Here is a 20,721-nt window from a genome sequence, read left to right on the forward strand (position 1 = left end):
AAAGTGCAAGAAAGCAAAGAAGAACAATCAGCAGAGCATATACAGAGCCATGCACCCTATATACAGTACTGCTCTATCGTAAGGATTTTGTATAAATAATAAAGGAGATGGAACATGTCTATCACACAAGCAGTACTCTGTCAAAAACATTACTTCTGCAGTATCATCTTTTCAGGAAATAAAAGCTTTCACAATGCAATTTTCATGCATCCGACCCTGATGTTATGAAAATATTTTTACATGTTGCAAATGATGTTATTAAAGTAATCGAAATTAGACTTTAGGGCTTTTTCCACTTATTTTCCCTTAAGTAACTGTAAAACAATGTGTGACATGAGACAGGAGATGACGCAGTGTGACCAAAGAGGAACACAACTCAGCTGAAGTCACAGCAGCTCAGTTTGTGGTCCTGCCTCCCCACCTGCTGCTCATGCAAGGTATGACAACCAACAGCGTGCTGGGATTGTCCTCTCCTTACTTGTGTCCCAGGACGAAGGAAAGAAGAGAAAAGGAGAGAAGAACAAGAACTCAATGTTGGTGCGCTTCCTCCTTAATGCTTAACATTTCTTACCACATAAATAAATCTATTAAAATCACGTCACTGGATGACTATTTCGTACCATGTTTAGTAAGAGACAGTATAATCTGTGTGTGTGTGTTTACACTTGCAGGACTACTGCCTGGTGTCCCACCCTCTACTTATCAGAGGCCCAACGTCTGCCAAAAGCAAATCTCACAGAACTGTTGTGCAACACAGGTTCTGCCTTTCCTGTCTGTTTACTTTTGATTCATCTTTGGTTCTTATTTTTTATGCTGTCTGCAAATCCTTTCCAGAAAGAAAAAAAAGAATCCTTCAGAAAAAAGATTACACTTATTAAGAAATACTTGTACTTGGGTATTTCCACTTTATGTTACTTTTCTACTTCACAACACTTACGGAGGCAAATATGGCACTCTCTACTCATTATATTTATTTGACAGCTAAAGCTACTAGTAAATTTGCAGCTTATGCAGATTTAGTATTCACATACAAAATACCCATCCATTCATCCATCTAATAGCTATACTACCGCTTATCCTTAGGACGCGGGGGTAAATGTATTAAAGAAGCAATATAAAGGAGCATAAAAAGATTATACAAGTACTAAATTCTACCATTGGATAAAGTGAATGTACCTTTACGTAAGTGTAATGTTGGAAACAGGACATAAACTTCTAATGCAGTATTATCAATCTGTTGTATATTACCACTTTTACTTAAGTATAGTGTCTGAATCGCACCTCCAACAGAAATCAAAACATATAGAAACAATATTTGGTTGATGTACATGTATGTCAAGTCTGAAATCCTGCTGCCCCTCTACCAAGCACATTACGGTAAACCGGTAAGACAAACAAAGCCCCAGCCCAGTCCTAGCTCGCAACAGTGACGTCAGCGCGCAGCGGCGATACAGTGACGCGCGGCGATTGGGTGAGCGCGGAGCTAAACTGTATGTACAGTAAAAAGACAAGACACCGACAATAATAACAACAGCTGCGGCCGCATGAGGCTAACTAAAGACACACTCGCACTTTTCGGGCTCACACGATAAAGATTTCGGGTAAGGAAACATGTCAATAATCTTTATTTTCACATTCGGTGTTAGCCAAGACAGCCCCGCAGCAGCTGCCGCCCTGTAGGAAGTTTCTTTTGTCCTCTTCAGTCAACAACAACACAACAAGCGAGTCAGTTGTGTTGACCGGAGAAGAAGGTGTGCTGGCTGCTTTAGTAGCAGTGTAACAACAAGTCGATAGTGATATCAAATACGAGTCTGTGTTGTCAAAACAAATCGGTTTATCTCGCGGGTCGCTACACTGTGAATACCTTTGGACTGGCTTATATCAGGGGCAGCATAATGAAATAGATAGCCTGCTGGGTGTGTTAGATAGGGGCAGCACCAGCGATACAACGGATGATGCCATTTTATGATTCTTGAATAATTAGCTTATGTGCGGTTTGACAGTAAATCAGTAGCACAGTTGTCATATAGCCCGTTTTTTGCATCTTACTCTATGGTAGGTTCCTTTTTATAGAGATGTATTGGAACTGATGTTGTTTTGGTCATCATTTGTATAAACAACATGCTTTATGTCTGTTTTCTAGTTCTCAGACTGGTCAACACTACTACTAACCAACGGTGGTGTTAATAACATTGAAACTCATTAACATTGACTTGTGTACAGTATGTGCATCAATGTATGGACATTTGTCTGGAGGTTTTAGTGAATCCCTGTTTAAAATCTTCTCTCTCCAGATGTCACAATGGCTGCAAACTTCACCATTTCAGACAGTGAGTCAGAGCCATCGGAGGAGGTAGACGAAGGAGAAATGAGCCAATCACTAACTGGGCAAGAGCAGGAGCTTTCTCAACGCCACACCCTCACCTTGCCTGAACTCCGAGGGGCAGGTAGGAACACTGAGTTGAGAAGGACTCCAAGTACTTATTGCTTCATTACTTCGTGTACTTTTCTTAGCATTTAGATTAATCAAAACTGGTCCTGTCTTTATTTTCTGCCCCAGTTTCTTTTTCTGTAAAAGCTGCTGCTGTGTGGATCCTAGTGTTGCACAAAAATGGATCATTGTTTCAAACCAAAGCAGCAGGCATTCATCACTTCCTCCAACTTTTCTGCTTTTTTTCCCACGTTTTGGTCATGCCTCTTCTTGGCTTTGTCTCTTAGGACTCACTTTGCAGAAATTTGAAATCTGACTGTTCTCACATATGTTTTACTGGAGTGTACTTTGGGACTTTAAAATGAGATCCCGTTGTTAGTTGAAATGTAAGCTCTATTCAATGCAGTAAAGACGGATGTTATTTGTATTCTATCTGCAGAGTTTGATGTTTTTGAATGCACCATTCTAATGATGGGTGGTGATAGGTGATTACTAGGAATTCCTCTGTTCCTGCTTTATTTCCCTATTGCTCCCATTCCTGGTGCTTTATGTTGATCTAATCCCAACCCCTGTTACCTTTCTCTCTCTCCCAACGTAGCGACCGGTCGAACGAGGCTGAACTCAGAGTCCCACACTTCCACTGTCTCCAGAGACGAAGAGTTCCAGGCCAGGGGGGAGGAGGAAGCCGGCACGCCCACCGAAGGAGCTCCATTCAGGGGACGGTCCAAGTCAGCTCCCCCTGCACTGTGGGCGGCCAAGAAATACGGCCAGAAGCTCAGAAGGATGAGCGACGAATTTGACAGCCTGCTAGACAAAGGGGTGAGAAGGAGGGGTCAGGGGATGGAGGAAGGGTTTAAAAGCATTAAAAAAAAGGAGAGAGATCACAGATTGTCTAGTTTCAGTTTATTTGGCATGCTTGGGTGTTGGTAGTAATGGAAAAGGATCGAGTTATGCCAGGATGTTCTCTGTGCTGGGATGACCTAATTCCAATTGGGAAAACAGGAACCAAAACTTGCCTTTACGCAGTTGAACCGATTGTTTTTTTTTTTTTTTAACATAACACTATGTCTTTATTTCGTGCAGGAGATGAGGAAGGTGAAGAGCGCTGGGACAGCCAAACAGATGCACCACTCTAAAAGCTGGTGGAGCTACCTCTTTAGTCACCAGGAGACAGAAGGAGAAAACAACCACCATGAAAACCACACTCACCGCACTGAGTAGGCACTGAGAGCAGAAATAAGGGTGACGGAGGGATCGATGGGAGCGAGAAGAAAGAAATGGGGAAGCCGAGAGAACAACTGTGATGAGAACAATGAGACCTGCTCTGAGCGGGAAGGTTGGTTTGATCAAACAGAGAAAGAACCAAACATAAAGGCATGGCTAACACTGAGGTCCAAGCCTCTAGCCTTGTCATTTTTACACATCATCGGTAACTACGTTTATATACATTTTTTGTATTTTTTTTGGTTGTTATGGAAACACTGTAGGGCACTGTGAAATGGTGAGAGTTTTGGCCATCTGTGTCCCATAAAATAGGATACAAGGATGGACCAAGAGAGGAGAGATGATCTCTTTAAAACACAATGAAAGAATATAATAAGGGGATTTAAAATGTGACCACTCAGTTAACAGATGCTTATCATTTCAGTTGTCTCTCACATCAACACTATGCAATATACTGTAGATGGAGAGATAAATGTACTGGAAACAAAACACCTGACTATTTCGGCCACCTTGAATGCTGTTACAACTTCCTTCCTTCCTCATTTTCTTGAGGAAATCACAGATGTCAGTGTGTTGCTAATGTTTGCTTTGCTCCAAATGTTTGAGCTTAAATTGCACAAACTCACGGAGTATTGTGTGCCAAAATAATCTTCAGGCAACAGAGGAGAGAGAGTATAAAAAAAGGAAGGATTTTTTAAAGTATTCAATTTGGGGCATTTATCCAGCTTCCTGTTCTGCTACCTGCAGGCCAGTACCATTGAAACCACTGTACTCGACTATCATTAACTGCTTTATATCTCAAATTCATCAAAAGAACAATCTTGTACAAGGACAATCTCTGACGATGCAGAAATAATATCTTTTGTACAACTTCAGGGTTAGATTATATCTGAAGAAAATGACATAAACATACATATTAAAAAAAAAAAAAGCACAAACCAATATGAATCTATGTTTTTAAAGCCTTGGATGAGCAAAAAGTAAAACAGACTTTGTAATTTTTATGTGTAAATATTTTGTTAATATTTTATCAAATGGCATTGAATGGGGTTATAAGCAACATGGTTTAGCCAGAATTAAATTTTACGAGTTCCTATTTTACAAGGTTACCATGCTATTTAATAAGTGGACAACCTAGCAATAGGCAGTGTACAATCCATGGCTGTTGTGGTAAATGTTATGTGGATATTTAAAGATGTGGGGATGGGGATGGACTAACTGCTGTACAAGGAGCCAACACACTAGCCTTTGGCCCCATTTACTCAGCACCTGGTGCATGCAGAGGATGGATTTAGAGAGTCCACACAGGTGGAAATTACTAAAAAGGATTTCAACTTGATTTTTCCAAACTACTCGCAGAGGTCGCTCGGGAAAATCAGTTCTCAGTCCTGTAAAGTTTATATACACGTTTGTTTAAATGTGTCCTTAATCTGCATTGAGGTGTGAATAAAATGGGATCTCAATCTATCAAGCCAGAGGTGTAGGAGTGCTGATCTAATGCTAGATTTGCTATTTATGTTATATTCAGGCTTTTGAAGATTGCTTGGCACATACTTTACACAATATGACTTTTATGGAAGTTATTATTATTCATATTAAATTGTTATAAACTAAGATCGGCACTTCTCCTCAGCTTGGTGAATATGATTAGGCTAGTTGTGATTTGTTTATCAATATGTGATTATTGGAAAATTGTAAAAGGTTTGTTCTACTTGTGTCTTATACTCTTCCTCTCGGTTGAGTTGTGAAGTGCTCGGGTGTGCAGGTCGAGGGCTGCGTTTGTATTGTCTGTAAACGAAACTTTATTGCATCTTTTTTATAGCTTTTGCTAAACCTGGCTAAGGACAATTTTGAATCAGAGAATTCCAGACAATCTGAATGACACCACCCTTTTCTAAGTCTACCACGTGTTTTGTAACATGATTGCATTGACTGAAATGTTTTGGCAACCCTTTAAAAATGAACTAGTATCTGGTATAAACCTGACATAATTAGTACAGTTAGACTATGCTGTAAAATTTAAAGAGTGACTCCACTGTTTTATGATATCAGACATCAACAGGGAAATCAGGAATGAGTGTTTAAGTAATTGTGCTGCCACAACAAATAGTGCTTTACATTTTAACAGGTCACTCCTAGTAGATCTACCTATCCTATGACACAAGTAGTAGAGTTGAGTCAGCTGGCAGGGAATATGTGCATGGTGTTGTGAGCTTGGGATCAGATATGAATGCTTTACTCTCTCTTGAAAATATCGTTCAGCTAGAATTTAAAAGAGTATAATATTGTTATGAACTGCCTTGAACATGCTGTAACCTGTGATGTGACACCGCATAGCCAGCCTTGTGTGTTTACCCAATTACCGCCTTAAACTTTACAGCTCGCTGTCACAGATTACGCTCAAGAAGAAGCACAATAATGCCGAGGTGCGTACACTGTCACAACTGCAAGAAAGAACGTTAACACTGCTAAGACAGATTTTGGCTTGAAATGCTGTTTCAGTAGAAGTCATATGACCAGTGATGGTTTTTTGACTTTTAAACATTTGTGACAGTGAACACACCCCAGAGGAAAAACCTGCCTGGGCACCTGGAGTTTTGCAACCATCCTTAGTATTACTTGAATCTGGAGATGTGTGTGGAGAAAATTTAATTTTAATATTTCCTTTTTTTTTTTGTTAAGTTCCTTTTCATTTTTTAATGACTTTTGTAAATGTATTTTCTCTACAGCTGTCAAACTTCTGGTATACGCTGTGCTGAATAAATAATTTTAAGAGTGGTTTTAAAGTGAATCTCTTGTGTAATTCTTAAAAATACTCCAGTACAGAGGAAGCCTTGAAAAGTTTTAAGTCATAGTTTGTTCATTGCAAATTGTGGTAATTTATTATCAGTTCAAATGGAAAAGCCATAACAATAATTTGTATTATGAAACAGCATGAAGCAACAGACTGAAGAATATGGAACAGGTCTTGTAAAGATGGCACACTGACTGATTTGTAAACAGAAAAATACTATTTGGGTGTTAGACAGCAAACCTAAACCTAGCTACTGCCTTAATGGCTCTAAGTGTTTCATGGCATATGGGGCACAATCAACAAGGCAACTAATTGGCCAGTGTTCTAGATGTTAACTGAGGTCTCAGATATCTCATTACATACATCTACCTGAATCCTCAACACATTAACCCAGTGTATTTGTTATGTGAGATTGAATTAACTAAGCTGCATGTTCAAAGCTGCAGCAATGAGAAAAAACACCATGGAAGACAGCTAGTGATTCATCAAGCCACTTCTGAGGGATCCCAGCAGTACTTGTGCCCACAGTCTAAGGCTGACAGTCTGTCCATGTCTGTGTCACTCAGTGTGAAGTCAAAAAGTCTGGCGTTGTCCTTTATTCTGTCTGGATTTGAGGACTTTGGGAGCACTGGGACACCCTGCTGCACAGCCCAGCGCAGCAGGACCTGGAGGTGAACAGAAAACTTAAATGTTTTCCAAGTGTTGTGCACATTTTTATTTATTTATTTTGAACACTGAATAAGTGAGGCTGGCTAAAATAAGGCATAAATCCAAATGCTTTGTATATGTGTTTACCTGTGCAGGTGTGCGTTCACAGTTCTTTGCCAACTCCATAACCACTGGATCAGTAACCAGTTCTCCTTTCCCTAAAGAGGAGTAGGCTTGGAAACACACTCTGTACTCCTCACACACTCTCCTCAGCTCTGTCTGGCATAGCCGTGGGTGAAATTCTACCTGAAGAAAAAAAGCACACACACCGTCTGCATTAGCTTTTTCAAAAACCAAGTGCACAACACTCTTTTTTTTTTTTGCATTTGTGTACAATTTTATATATATCATATGTTCAACTCCCTATGTATCTATCCCTCTCTCACTCTCCTGCATTATACCTGTAGCACTGCAGGAGGGATTTTGCAGCTCTGTACCAGTTCTCTCATGTGTGCTGGTGTGTAGTTGGACACTCCTATGGCCCTCAGCTTCCCCTGGGCATGCAGCTCCTCCAGCGTGGCCCAACTCTGAGCTCGGTTGCCTGGGAATCAAATATTAATCACAATGTCATCATCACTGTTATACAAACACATTGTAGAGGAGGAATGTGAGAAGGCAGCTTGAATCTTATCTCTTAACTTGTGGAGCATTTATTTATAGAACACTCAACATCTGGCCAAAGCAAAGAGTTCGTTTGTAAAATAAATGTACTTACATTCCATGCATACACCAATTATATTTTTGGTGCATAAAGGAAAACTTGATTTATCTGAATTCTTTACCTGGGTTGCGTTGATCAGCCACTACCAGACCCTGCGTGCCAGGCCAGTGGATCAGATAGAGGTCAATGTAATCCAAGTCCAGCTGCGACAGGCTGGTGAGGGCTCCTTCCAAGGCTTTCTCGCCCTGATCCTTTGGGCCCAGCTTGCTGCATTGGGCAGAGAAAGTAAAGCTGTTGAGGGGAAGAATTTGCATGTATACTGTGCCACTAAGAGTCAAACATGAGCTTCAGCACCTCCATGTGGTTACTGAGAAAAAAATCATGTGATGTGGGTATGACACCCCAGCCCCTACAGGCATGCATTGTTCATTTTACTCAGCTCTAACAGTCAATAAAGAAAGATTTTTTAGGTACATTACGATATTGCAAGCGTGTCACACAGAACAAACAGTCCATTGTTATGTTCATCTTCCAGCTTCATTCAAAATAACATGCATGTTCATAGAGGTGCTGGAACAAAATACTCTGCCTTGTGTACTGTAATGCTCCAAAGGTCAATTATTTAAGAACAATCAGTGCTCTTTCAGAAGGCATATAAGCCCATATACATCACCTGGTTATGAATACATCCTCTCTACTCAAGCCATATTTGGGCAGGAGCTCTCTCAGGGCTCGACCCAACTCAGCTTCATTCTTGTAAACGGCTGCACTGTCAAAGGCACGGTAACCAGCAGCCAAGGCAGCATCCACAGCCCGGTAGACATCCTCAGGACCACACAACTTGTAGGTTCCCAAACCCAGAAGGGGCATTTGAACCCCCGTATTTAGTAGTACGGAAGGGTTGGGGGGAGATGAGGAGGACATCCCGTCTGAAAGGAACCTATTTTCTGTCTTAAGTCTATCCAAAACTGTTAAAAGGGGGGAGAGAGTTGAGTGAATCAGAATCAGGAAACGTTATTGACTCCTGCAGGGAAATTGTTTTTTGAGAAGTTAATGACCGATTTCCATGAATATGGTTTGGGACTGGGTGGACATGTTGACAGGTTGCACAGATTTCTGTAGGTTTTCCATTACCCTTCTCCTCGGGATCATTACAGAGGAAGGTAGATATTGGTAGCAAATGAGTACTTTGGTGCGTCAATGTGCAGTGTTAACGTTCAAACGTGTTACAAAGATGCAGTGTTAACAAGATGGGGCATGAAGTGCAATGTTATGGTATATGGAACGTAACATGTTTCATTTATAGAACTTTGGTCGTTACAATGAAGCACAAACATTGTTACAACAATGCAGTTTTAGGACAGAACGCCACAACGTAATAAATAATATATGCAAATGCAAATATTGCAGTTTTAGAACATTAGAACGTCGCACAAACACTGCAGTACTTGAACGCTGGAACGTCACAGTGTTGTGGAAAGACATAGAACTTTATATCACAATGAAGCCCAAACATTGTTACGGTGAACTTCACAATGATGCAGTTTCAGAACGTAACGTTATTTTCGCAAATGGCGTTCTATAATATTGCACTGATAAAAGTTTTTAACGTCACACTGCATTATAAACATTGTTATAGTGATGCTGTTTAAGAAAATGTACATGTTACTGTATATGAGAACCAGCACTCACCTTCTGGGTCCGAGTTGAATTCTTTTTAAGACGTAGGGTACATAAGGAAAAAAATGTTAATGAAAGTAAAATGTAATGAGTTAAAAATAAATGTAACCTTAACTAACTTTAACTGTTGTATAACGATGACTGTTTACAACTTCTGGCTTCTACCACACGTGGTCAGTCAGCTGAGAGTCATGTGACAGTTTGGGCGGTTTTCGCCGTCACCATAGTGACACCTGCTCTGACGCTGCTGATTGGAAGAAGATCTGGCTAATCAAAGAAGCCCAAGCGACCAGAAGGCGGGAACTTGCTCCATCCCGCGAATCTCGGGCGAGTCAGGTGTTGGATTGACACGGTTTTAACTGTTGACGTACTGCTGGAGGGTGAAGTTAGCCTGCTGGACAACATAGCAAATACAGCGCTCGCCATTTTCTGTAGCCATTACGGTAATTTTGAGAGAGAGAGAGAGAGAGAGAGAGAGAGAGAGAGAGAGAGAGAGAGAGAGAGAGAGAGAGAGAGAGAGAGAGAGAGAGAGAGAGAGAGAGAGAGAGAGAGAGAGAGAGAGAGAGAGAGCGAGCGAGAGAGAGAGAGAGAGAGAGAGAGCGCGAGAGAGAGAGAGATAGAGAGAGCGTGAGCAAGAGAGATAGAGATAGAGAGAGCTTCACTAAAAACTCAGTCGCTATCACAGGAGTAAAGATTAAGATTAAACAGCAAATTAATTGTTTTCCTTGCAAGACAGCTAGCTAAACTAACTGAACATTTTCCATTGTAAAGTAGACATGTATGCTAACATGTTGTATTCTTACTTTCTAAGCCAATCAAACCACCACTGCATCAAGTGATTCATTTGTTTATTTTCTGATTTTCTTGGCCAAATCTTTAGGTCAGCCATGACACTGCAGGCCTTCTCCTTCCCTTTCCCTGAAACTCGATTCTTCAAAGCTGGTAGTTTTATCTACAAGTTCAAGATTCGAGGGGGCAGCAGCTACAGGCAAGACTTCACAACTCTCTATTTGTACTTGAAGTCAATTCTTTCTTTTCCCACTGTTGCCCCTTTTTGGAAGAGCAAAATGTATAATATGAGAGCAAGGTATGACCACTGACAAATTAAACTAACCAAACAGGATTAGTGGAAGTGGTGGGCTAGAAAATAAATATTGTATCTGTAGTTGCATATCTTGATGATCTTTCTTTATCATAGTTTATAAGCCAAAATTAAATCATGTAGTTGGTCGTGCTCTTCACCTGTGACCAAATCTGAGATAATTCAAAGTGAAAAATCTACAAGACCTAAAGTACCTTGCAAAAAAGGAAAATAGTTTGAGACCGAACTTGAAACAGGGACTAGACTCTAGATAAGAGCAACAAAAGATGTGAGTAATTATCTTTCTGGCATTCTTGTTTTCTTAGATTTCCTTTTCTTTTTCATATTTTATTTTATTTTTTTCTTGAAAGCAGCGAGCACAAGCTCAAAATCCATATACACCATATACCAGCAAGAGAAAGACTATTGATCATTGTTGCATCCACTCACTGGTTCCTTCCATTCTCCCTTTCCCTTTTCGCCTCAAGATCCAATGCGAAAGCAGTGCAAAACGATCCTCAGTCTCAAAAGCATTGGGCTATAGCTGAAGCATTGATCTTTTCTCTCCTTTTTAACTCCATTCTTTTAATGCTATTGCCTAAAATGGCTACTATTAAATGTTCTGATGTGTGTTACCTAACTTTGTCTTGATATTTTGTTTCATCTGCAAGAAAAGGATTTTATGCGCCTCGGGATGTGTCTGCCTTTATTCAGGGATAAGAGCCCTGACTGATCCTTGAATGTCTTCAAGTATTTTTCCTTGTGACTGAAGAAGGCTCTTTTTATCTTACTATATCAAATGTTTTTGACACTCAAGGCTCAGCAGCATTTCAGCGTTATCGACTTACAGTTTGATATTTGTACTCAACAGTCGAGACTTTTAATGCATGCACTGCAGCAGGAAAAGTGCCTATATACTGTAATCAGTTTTACAGCATTTGAAAAATGTTATAAAAACTGGAACTGCTAATATAATGTGTTTAATATTTGTCATAAGTGGAGAGGAGGTGGTTGGAAATGGCTTCAATCAGGAACTGGAGGTAATTATGAATACAGCTCACCTACTTAGTCACTCTGTCAGCATTCACATTTGTTGTGTTGATTCACCGTTTTATTTGTCAAATTAATTTTCTATTTTCACAGTAAATTGATTCATTCTGACCTCTCATTATTTACATTGCTCATTCTCCCTTTATTTTCCCCCTCTTCAACTTTCTTTTTCTTCTCTGTTTTCAGGACATCATCAGAACTGTTCTCGGCAACCTGGACAATCTCCAGCCCTTCTCAAGTACCCGCTTCAATATCTTCCCTTGTATCCCTCACTGTGACCAGTTTATTCGCCATCAGCGTATTTATTCATCTGTCAGCTTTCTACGTATTCCACTATTCATCCCCATATCTATATCTCTCCACCACACTCTGAGCTTCCATTACTGTTATACATGGGAATGAGGTCCGCGAACACTACTTCATACTTTTGTATGATCTTCAAATCCCTATACTGCATATCACATACTGATCATCTACTTGCACACTTGCCATGTTAAAATTGCTTTTTTTGTATAAGTTGACTGTATTTTGTTAACTGTAGCTACCAGATAACAAGCGGTGGGAGGGACTACCTAAGGTGATGTGCAAACATGGTGAGAAGAAGCTGAAAGCCTACCCTTTTATTCTTATCCTCTACCTGGAGAAAAACATGCTGAATGGTGAGGGAAAACACACCGCGTATGCAGTTGCTGTGATGACACAGTATTCACCAAAATACATGCGGTACTTGCAAAGCGTTACATTTTATCAGTACAAAGACACACATAACTTATCCACTTATTATTGCTCTCATTGTCCTTGTAAACAAACAGAAGCAGATGTGGTTGTGGACACAGGCACACGTGATAACGGATACGTACTGTAATGATGAGGGTTACAGATTGAAACTTTAAATCTATGAACACCGACAAAGCCACACAGTATATCTGAGCTCTGTAGGTGCTATACAGTCGACCTGACCACTCTCCTACAGTGAGTAGGGTTAAAGAACCTGCTCCAACAAAATCCAGTTTATCTGAGCATCAGTATTGCTCCATATAGACAAAGATTCAAGCATAAATAGCTCTATGTCATATAAAACAGATAGTGTGATCTTTGGTAGATAACACAAACAGACACACAGCCTAATGCACCAGATGCAATGATGTCTCACATGTACTACATTTCACATTATCTTGTTTCAGGAAAACAAGCAGAAGAAACACTAAATCCAGTGAGTGTTTGTTCTATTACTCTGTTAAAAAAGTGACAGATTGCAACATTGTTTAACTTCTACTATAAAACCCTTGTCTGATATAGTACTGTATGTCCCCAGCTTACTGAAAGAAAAAAAATGTTGTGTTATTGCCAAAAAGTCAGTACAAAACAGTCTTTGCTAAGCTAAAAAAAATTGTCTTGATATCTTGTCACATAGACTGTAGTGTGTCTACTTGTATTGCATTGCATCATATTGTATGGTGTACTTGATATTTTACCACAGCTCTATATGTCCACTTCTGTATGTATATCTAAAATGCAATGTATACCCTACAATATAATACAGTGTAATATAATATAAGCAGACACTAGGACTAAAGAAATGACCATAGTGTTTGTTCTCAGGAGAAAGAGAGAGTGCAGCACTCCTCTGATTCTGAGCCCCAGTCAAAGCGCTTTAAGACAGATTCACCACTAGAGGAGGCCATACTAAAGGACTTGATGATGGACTTGGAGGCTGAAAACAAGGTTTCAATGGCGTGGTGAGTGCTCTCTGTACGACTGTAGAGCTGATAGCATTCACCTACATTTTCTCTGTTTTTGTCTCATTAACTTTAAGAGAACATTTTTTGGTTCTTGTAATGTTCCATGAAACCACAAATCTGCTTGCAAACACATATACTGAGTAAATTTAAATCAAACAAAATCTTCCTGTGGCAGGTTTTATATTTCCCAAAAAACTTTATTGCAGTTTCAGAGCTGCACAGTGAAGCAAAACTCTAATGTTTAGTCAAAAAATATCCACCCTGTGTTAATACTTTGTGATTGTGTTTGCAAGTGTGTACCTCTTAAAATGCTTATGATAGGTATGAGTTAATATATTGAGTAAGTAAGTAAAGATTATTTATATAGCACCTTTTACAGGCAAAAAAAAAGCACAAAGGTGCTTTACGTCATTAAAAAGTACAAAAGTTCAAGTCGAAGTAATAGGACAATAAAAAGCAATACAATAAATAAAAAGCAATAAAAAAAAAGGAGGACGTATTCAGACAGAATAACCAAAAGCCAGTCTGAATAAAAATGTTTTCAACTGCTTCAAGATTATGTCACATACTAATATACTCATCTCTATACTAGCGTTGTTTAATGTGACCATGAGATGATACAAGTTTGTCAACCTTCAGAGATTTTTTTATACTCTATAGTGTGGTAGGTATCCGTTTTATATCTGGGGGTGTCAGCACATCGTGGGACTGCTTTATGACTGTATTTGATTTTTGTGTGATTTTTAAATTAGAAAACTTCTAAAACAGACTATTTTGTCAATTACTGTATTGATTTTCCTGAAAATGTGTAATATCATTATATATATCGACACAGCAATATGATTTTACGTGTACCATGATAGAATTTTGGATTTTATCCATATCACCCACATTTATATTCTCAAGTACAACGTTCAACACAACAGAGAGGCTGCTAATTGAAGTCTGTAGACAGGCTGCAATAAGTGTAGGAGCCACAAAACTGCCTCCCTCAGCATGAATGACAGAAACAGTGTCTTTGTATCATCATATCATCACCACGGATGATACAGTGTGTAATGTACTGTGTATTGACATAGGTAGGCAGCTGTCATTGCTTTTTTTTATATTCCTCTTCAGTGTGAACAGCAGGTATTGTTGTAAGGGTGTTGATGTGTCACTTAAGGTGATGGGAGAAAGTAGAGGAAGCTTGTTCACACTGGCATCATGCACGTTCGCACACACACCTGTACACACATTTTGTAGAGATGAAAATAAGTGTTCTTGTCCCTAAAACCACTAAACAATCCATTCTGACAACCCATCTGATTCACACACACACACACACACACGCCCCAGTGACTCTTTCAGTTATGAAACAGACAAGAGGAAAACGGGCGCCACCTCAATCACTCTGACAGTCAGATCAGTAGGGCGAAAATTATTATTTAAAATGCACACACACACACACTCACAGTCCCACACACACACACACATACAGAAACTTGTCTTCCACTTAGTTTGTATTTAACTTACATAAACAGAATTGTCTCCTTTATTTAAAGCTTGGGGAACACACACACTCAAATGCACAAACTGAGTAAACATCCCGAAAAAAGCAGGGCCTCGAGCATCATTAGTTCACAGGAAATCAAGTTTCACTGAGCAGTTCTCATTGGATTACATTCACCACATTGACCATTACATTAACATGTCCTTACAAAGGTGCTACAGATCAACACGCAGTGGTATGAGTTCAGAAACCAAGTTCCTGAACCACAATGACTGTGACTGTGACTGTGACTGTGTGTGTACGTGTGTGTGTGTGTGTGTGTGTGTATGTGTCTACATGATGCCCGGGAGAGACAGATGGTTTGTTTTTGTGTTAAACCTGCTGGAAAAATGGGAACAGAAAAGAACGAGTCACAAAAAAAACAAGTGTGGACGTAAGACGGACAAAAAGAAACAGCTTTTTGTTCTTTCTCTGTTCTGCTCGCTTTTCACTGTCATTGAATATGCAGTTAATAACAAAATGTAAAGGTAATACATAATTTTAAATATGGATGGAAATTTCAAGTTAAAGGAATTTTGAAGGGCTGTTGATTGGTAAGGTTGTAGAGGGAGGTTAGTTGGAAATGGTTGTATGCTCAGTTCCTTTGCTTGATGAAAATTGACAACTTCTTCTCAGCAGAACTCAACCTTCTGGGCTTCTTCTCCAGAAGAGAAATCTTGCCCACATGTTAGTCCTGCTCTTGGTCCATTCTGGTGTGCTGGCTGTCATGAAGAGCCCTGAGGAGGCAGGTGCTTCTTTGGCCAGCCCTCACTCTGTGCTTTTGCCTCCTGCTGAGCCAAAAATGTCTCCACTGACCTCAAGGCTTTTTCTCTCTCCTTTATGAGAGTTTTCTGTAACTTTCCCTACTTTCAGGCAGGCTTTCAAAGCTACAGATTGATTCCCTTCTGGTCTGCAGCCTTGGCAGGGCCCTTTTCTGTGGAGCGTTTCGTTCAGTGGTGTAAAGGGCCTCCTTCTCCCTCTCACAGGTCTTCAGCCTTATGGTCCAGCACACCATTCATTGTAGGTTTTTGGAGCTGAAGCTCTGAGGGCTGTAGCCTGTTTCTGGCTCTCTGCAGCCATAGGTCAGGCGTGGGAGATGTGGTTTGGTCAGTTTCAACAAAATACATGAATCATTACACTGATTTTTTTTAATGCTCCAACTAAGTAAGTGCATGTGTTTTAAGCAGTCTTGGGTTGTAGAAGCACAGCTGAGTCACAGTTTCAATGTTCTCAAAGGCATTTTTGACAACTAATTAACCAGTCGGCAGTTCCCCCTCTTCTCATACCCTGACCTGATGTAGATTATTGCATTCGAGTCAGTTGAAAGAAATAATATCTAAGTCACTGGTATATGCAGTTCCATCTGTCTGTCAGCACTGTCAGATTGTCAATATTTTTGACAACATGTAGCTCTTGCAGCTGTGGTGGCTGAATGCACCTCTGATAAGTCACTTTGGACAGTGTCAGCTAAATGTATGTATTGTAATGCATTCCATAGGGTGCATATCTTCATACAATTCTTGTACCAAAAAATATCAAAGAGTAAAGTAAAAAGTTGAACTGTTGTCACAGTCATGCACTTACACTTGTCAGCAATGAGAATCGTTGGTGGTGCCTGCAAAATCAGGCATTTTAGTTTACCAGCATGTAGCTAAAGGCCATGCACTATGATGCACGACACCCACCAACTTGAATATAAAAAAGACATTGACAGACAAGTTTTGATTTTGATACCATATCATTATATCCTTGTATAATCTTTTATATTACAATTCTGATATAGAGAGTAGTGTAAATGCTGTCTAAGTCCAAGAAGCAGGATAAATAGGACTTTAGGTTATTTTAGGTTATATAGGTTCTCTGATGATTACTACAGAACATTATTTTCAAGGAAAATTGTTCAATTCAATGCAAAAGTAATTGTTCTGTTAATGCAACTTGGTCATGTCCAACTTTCAGCAGGCTGCACATGGACAATCCACATGCTGAGGGAGAGGTCAAAGACGATCCTGGACTTGCTGACAAGGTGATACTTGCTCATTCACGTCAGTCTTTTACTCATAACATTTAACTGGTTAACTGGTTTGTCACTCCCTCAAATGTCAAATGAAGATTTCAGCCCACAGTTCTTTCCAATTAATTGAATCCAACAAGTCATCTTCCACTTTCAATCTCCTAACACCCTTTCGTTTCCCTTCTATCACATGTACTAACACACACACACACACACACACACACACACACACACACACACACACACACACACACACACACACACACACACAGACGCACACTTGTAGCATCTCTGCCTTTATTGCAGCCCCAGGCTAACATTAGTGCAGACAGGTAGGATAACAAGTGTGATTAAGGTTAATAATAGCATTACATCAGACAAAGAGTCAGACAGAAAGTGTACGTTTGTGTGTGTGTGTGTGTGTGTGTGTGTGTGTGTGTGTGTGTGTGTGTGTGTGTGTGTGTGTGTGTGTGTGTGTGAGTGATAGAGAGTGTGTGTGTTTCTGCTGATGCGCTTCAGCAAGTCTCTTCCCCCTCTCTCTCTTCTTGTCCATGGTCCTTCATCTCATCTCATCCATTTTTTTAACACTTGTCCACTCTGACATTTCTTTCCACCGTCTCTAGCTTTGCCCCCCCCCCCCCCACACACACACACGTTTCAAGTGGAAAAAATGATTTAAACTAATTATGTCAGCCCATTGAGTTATTTCTTTTCTTTTCTACACTGAGAAGGAAGTGTCAATACAAGTCTACAAAGCTTTAAAAAGGATTACGTTTGAATATTGCAGTGATCTCAAGGTGATTTTTAAGAGAATATCATTCTTGCACAAACAAGTTCAGGAGAAAAATTGTATACATTTTTATAAATTAAGTAAAGTAAGCTATAAGCAAGCTAGCTAACTCTGCGAATTGGATAAAAACTCAGAACAGAAAAGTTCTTGTTTTTAGCTAGCTCATATGCAAAAAAAAAGGTCTTACATATGCATTTCATTTCTACAACCCTAAAGCTTACTGGTCCCAAGTAAAAAGTCAGCATCCATGCAAGTTGATGATCAATGATAAATATGCAGAGGAGCAGCATTGTTTTTGTATTTTGCTGTAGGGTTACTTAACCCTACTATTATAGGACAGAATAAGAAATATGTAATATCAGATGTTTTTCTCTCAAGCAAAATGTCATTTAGATGTTCATTATAGATTATTATAGATTAGAAACCCATAAAAGAGTTACTTGGATAAACTTGGAGGACGAGGAAAAATTGATAAGCTTAGTGGTAAATGTCCCGAAACCAATACAAAGCAGGACAGAGTCGCTAATGTTAGCCTAAACTGAAAAGAGGCATCCAGGACTGGTGCGTCACCGGCTTCCATGAAGTAGAAGTGTCATGTCTTTTTCTATGGAAACCTGTGGCCCCACATAATAATACAGTTAATTAATGATATGACAACTCTTTGCTTTGGATGTAAAGCTAGGTTTCTACCGCAGTTAGTTAGCTAGTTAACCAGGCGTTGCTCTGTCATCATTTGATTTCTTTTAACTCTCTTCAACAGAAAGGGACGGAGGGGTTTGACAAACCCCAGCTGAAATCAGGTGTTGACATGATCAGAGGAAGTGGGACTCCAGGTGAAGTGCAGCCTGGGACATCACAGGACATGAGAGAGGAGGAGGGAGAAAATGCAGACCCAAGGAGGTCTGGGATTCTGACTCGACTGGCCAGGTCAGTATGACAGCACAGTGAGCAGTGAGCAGGTATACTGGTCCTCACCACCGGTAAATAATATTTCACTTTCATGCTACAAACATAAAGCAGATGAGTAAACCTGCACACAGCAGGGGTAAGACTCAGACCTGTGGAGGTGTTTGAGATGTCATCATCTTATCTGTAGATTTAATTGACTTTTACACCCACAGGAGAAACAACAAGAGCTCATTAGTGCTGCAAATCTGCAAGAAAAAAAAGTTGCCAAAGATGATAAAGGATTGGGGAAACCCAGCTAATATGTGCACAAAGATTACAATATTCCTGTGAAATGTCTGTTCAGACAAGCTGAGACACCAGACGTCCTCAGGCAAAACAAAGACTGACAAAAGTAACTCAACATTGAAGGAACATGTCAAACAATCTTACAAATGTAGTCTTATTATGGTAACAATGATTTACAGTAGCAGTTTTATGGAATGAGACCAAGGAGCACAGAGCTGCAGTAATCATGTGCGACTGCAACAGACTTTTAAAGTTTCTCTGTCTCTCTCTTTGCAGCTATATCTTCCCCTTCTCCTTGTTCTTCAGAGACCCCTGAGAGTTGTGTCAGAGAGACAGGAGGGTCTCACTGGTTCCAGTGGTGAAGCCTCACTGGGGTTTGTTTGGTTTCTTCTCTGAGCATAAACATGTGTTTTGATTTCTCCAGGAACAAAATTTTATAGATTTGTTAGTTTTCTTCATCCACGACTGATTGTCTGTCAGTAGAGGTTTTTCTATATCCCTAAGGTTTCTTGTTGTACTCTGATCACACTCGTCGGATTTTTCCCATTACACTGATTTGTTCTAAAATAGGAACTATTGCTACAGAGATGGAGAATCTTTTTTACAGCATCTTTTTGTTGTAGCTTAATAAATAAATTTTCTTCCCCCATTGTTTCTTTTCCTTTCATGCCGAATGTCCGTGAGTGAGTGAGTGAGTGAGTGAGTGAGTGAGTGAGTGAGTGAGTGAGTGAGTGAGTGAGTGAGTGAGTGAGTGAGTTACAACACTGGTCAGCCAAATGCCACATTACTGAGTCAAGTTTCCCCATTGGCCTTTGCTCTGTCAAGATGAATTGATGCAAACAGTCTCTATCAGGAGGATGTTTCCAGCCTGCAGTGGACAAACTGTAGCTACTTTCCATAAAAGAGAGTTGCCAGCATTGTCCCATGAGCAACAGGCACACCTCTCTCTGTGTCTACTCTGTTCAGTGAGTGGCAGAGGCAGAACTGCTGTTTGTTACCCAGACGGAGGCTGTGCGCTGTGTGAGAGACAAAATAAAAAAGATATTCTGTCGCTTCTGTCATCAGTAAATATAGCAGACACCACTGCACAGACTTTATCTTCAATTTATGTGTTTGGATATTGATGTGATTTTGATTTTGTTAGACAACATCGTGGTTATAAAATCAGAATTTTTGCAGTGCAGAGCAGCAGCTCTTTGATTGATTTTTTGTAATTTTTTGTATCATTCTTTTTCATACTAACAACACAACAGCAGCAACAGCTTCTCGTAAAATCTGCTACTTACATGATTTGTGTGCCCGTCTTCTCTCACTTTTCTTTCACACTTTTTTTTTTTTACATTCATAATTATAATGTAAATGTGAATAAGCTCAGTTAAACTGAAATGGCGACATCCCCATGTGGAGACTGTCAGAGTTCACAAGAACACATTCCCAGGCTTTATTCTGGTAATTGTTGTAGACAATGGCAACTCTTTCTTAATATTTCCACTCCTTTGCAAGCGTGTGTGTGTGTGTGTGTGTGTGTGTGTGTGTGTGTGCCCACTGTGTGTCCTCACACCTTGAGCTTCAGTGACTATCACCTTGTGGAAACTCCACTTTCCTCCTGTCAGTCTAAATTAGCTAAGTGTTGTGTGTGTGTGTGTGTGTGTGTGTGTGTGTGTGTGTGTGTGTGTGTGTACGTGCGCATCTCGAGTCTTATGAATTGACTGACTGACTGACTTTAAATGCACACAAATGCACATTTTTAAACGGGATGTCTGTTACCTTTCACAAATATAAAAAAAAAACATACGTAAAACAAAAAAATTAAATGATGTG

At 39.9% G+C, this 20,721-nt stretch overlaps 3 protein-coding genes across 4 annotated transcripts; 2 read left to right on the forward strand and 1 right to left on the reverse strand.

Annotated features, from left to right (window-relative positions):
- Positions 1-1,460: 1,460 nt before the first annotated feature.
- Positions 1,461-4,587, forward strand: bad (BCL2 associated agonist of cell death). Its single transcript, XM_022758368.1, has 4 exons — positions 1,461-1,601; positions 2,295-2,447; positions 3,030-3,250; positions 3,515-4,587. Exons 2-4 carry the CDS (start codon positions 2,303-2,305, stop codon positions 3,650-3,652), a joined length of 504 nt encoding a protein of 167 aa, XP_022614089.1. The 5' UTR covers positions 1,461-1,601; positions 2,295-2,302; the 3' UTR covers positions 3,653-4,587.
- A 1,966-nt stretch (positions 4,588-6,553) lies between these two features.
- Positions 6,554-9,686, reverse strand: LOC111231314 (uncharacterized oxidoreductase YtbE-like). Of its 2 annotated transcripts, none has more exons than XM_022758367.1 (6): positions 9,511-9,686; positions 8,492-8,786; positions 7,940-8,085; positions 7,595-7,698; positions 7,245-7,403; positions 6,554-7,114 (listed from the first exon to the last, which is right to left on the reverse strand). In XM_022758367.1, exons 2-6 carry the CDS (start codon positions 8,740-8,742, stop codon positions 6,935-6,937), a joined length of 840 nt encoding a protein of 279 aa, XP_022614088.1. In that variant the 5' UTR covers positions 8,743-8,786; positions 9,511-9,686; the 3' UTR covers positions 6,554-6,934. The 2 variants fall into 2 exon arrangements, with proteins under 2 accessions (XP_022614088.1, XP_022614087.1); XM_022758366.1 differs by having other exon boundaries at positions 7,559-7,698.
- A 699-nt stretch (positions 9,687-10,385) lies between these two features.
- majin (membrane anchored junction protein) lies at positions 10,386-19,319 on the forward strand. Its single transcript, XM_022758331.1, has 9 exons — positions 10,386-10,486; positions 11,577-11,619; positions 11,816-11,891; positions 12,178-12,288; positions 12,442-12,485; positions 13,232-13,368; positions 16,862-16,928; positions 18,467-18,633; positions 19,177-19,319. Exons 1-9 carry the CDS (start codon positions 10,386-10,388, stop codon positions 19,214-19,216), a joined length of 786 nt encoding a protein of 261 aa, XP_022614052.1. The 3' UTR covers positions 19,217-19,319.
- Positions 19,320-20,721: the final 1,402 nt, after the last annotated feature.

The sequence above is a fragment of the Seriola dumerili genome, unplaced genomic scaffold (genome assembly GCF_002260705.1).
Source record: "Seriola dumerili isolate Sdu_G_001 unplaced genomic scaffold, Sdu_1.0 BDQW01000295.1, whole genome shotgun sequence".
In the NCBI taxonomy this organism is placed as follows: domain Eukaryota; kingdom Metazoa; phylum Chordata; class Actinopteri; order Carangiformes; family Carangidae; genus Seriola; species Seriola dumerili.

Bases quoted from the DNA above. Each gene is read 5' to 3' on its own strand.
- bad (XM_022758368.1), top strand. From the start codon at position 2,303: ATGGCTGCAAACTTCACCATTTCAGACAGTGAGTCAGAGCCATCGGAG. The intron at 2,448-3,029 runs GTAGGAACACTG...CTCCCAACGTAG, and splicing joins GCCTGAACTCCGAGGGGCAG to CGACCGGTCGAACGAGGCTG. The intron at 3,251-3,514 runs GTGAGAAGGAGG...TATTTCGTGCAG, and splicing joins ACAGCCTGCTAGACAAAGGG to GAGATGAGGAAGGTGAAGAG.
- LOC111231314 (XM_022758366.1), bottom strand. From the start codon at position 8,742: ATGTCCTCCTCATCTCCCCCCAACCCTTCCGTACTACTAAATACGGGG. The intron at 7,404-7,558 runs GTATAATGCAGG...TTTTTTCTTCAG, and splicing joins TCCCTCCTGCAGTGCTACAG to GTAGAATTTCACCCACGGCT. The intron at 7,115-7,244 runs GTAAACACATAT...GTTCACCTCCAG, and splicing joins GTGAACGCACACCTGCACAG to GTCCTGCTGCGCTGGGCTGT.
- majin (XM_022758331.1), top strand. From the start codon at position 10,386: ATGACACTGCAGGCCTTCTCCTTCCCTTTCCCTGAAACTCGATTCTTC. The intron at 11,892-12,177 runs GTATCCCTCACT...TGTAGCTACCAG, and splicing joins CCGCTTCAATATCTTCCCTT to ATAACAAGCGGTGGGAGGGA. The intron at 16,929-18,466 runs GTGATACTTGCT...TCTCTTCAACAG, and splicing joins ATCCTGGACTTGCTGACAAG to AAAGGGACGGAGGGGTTTGA.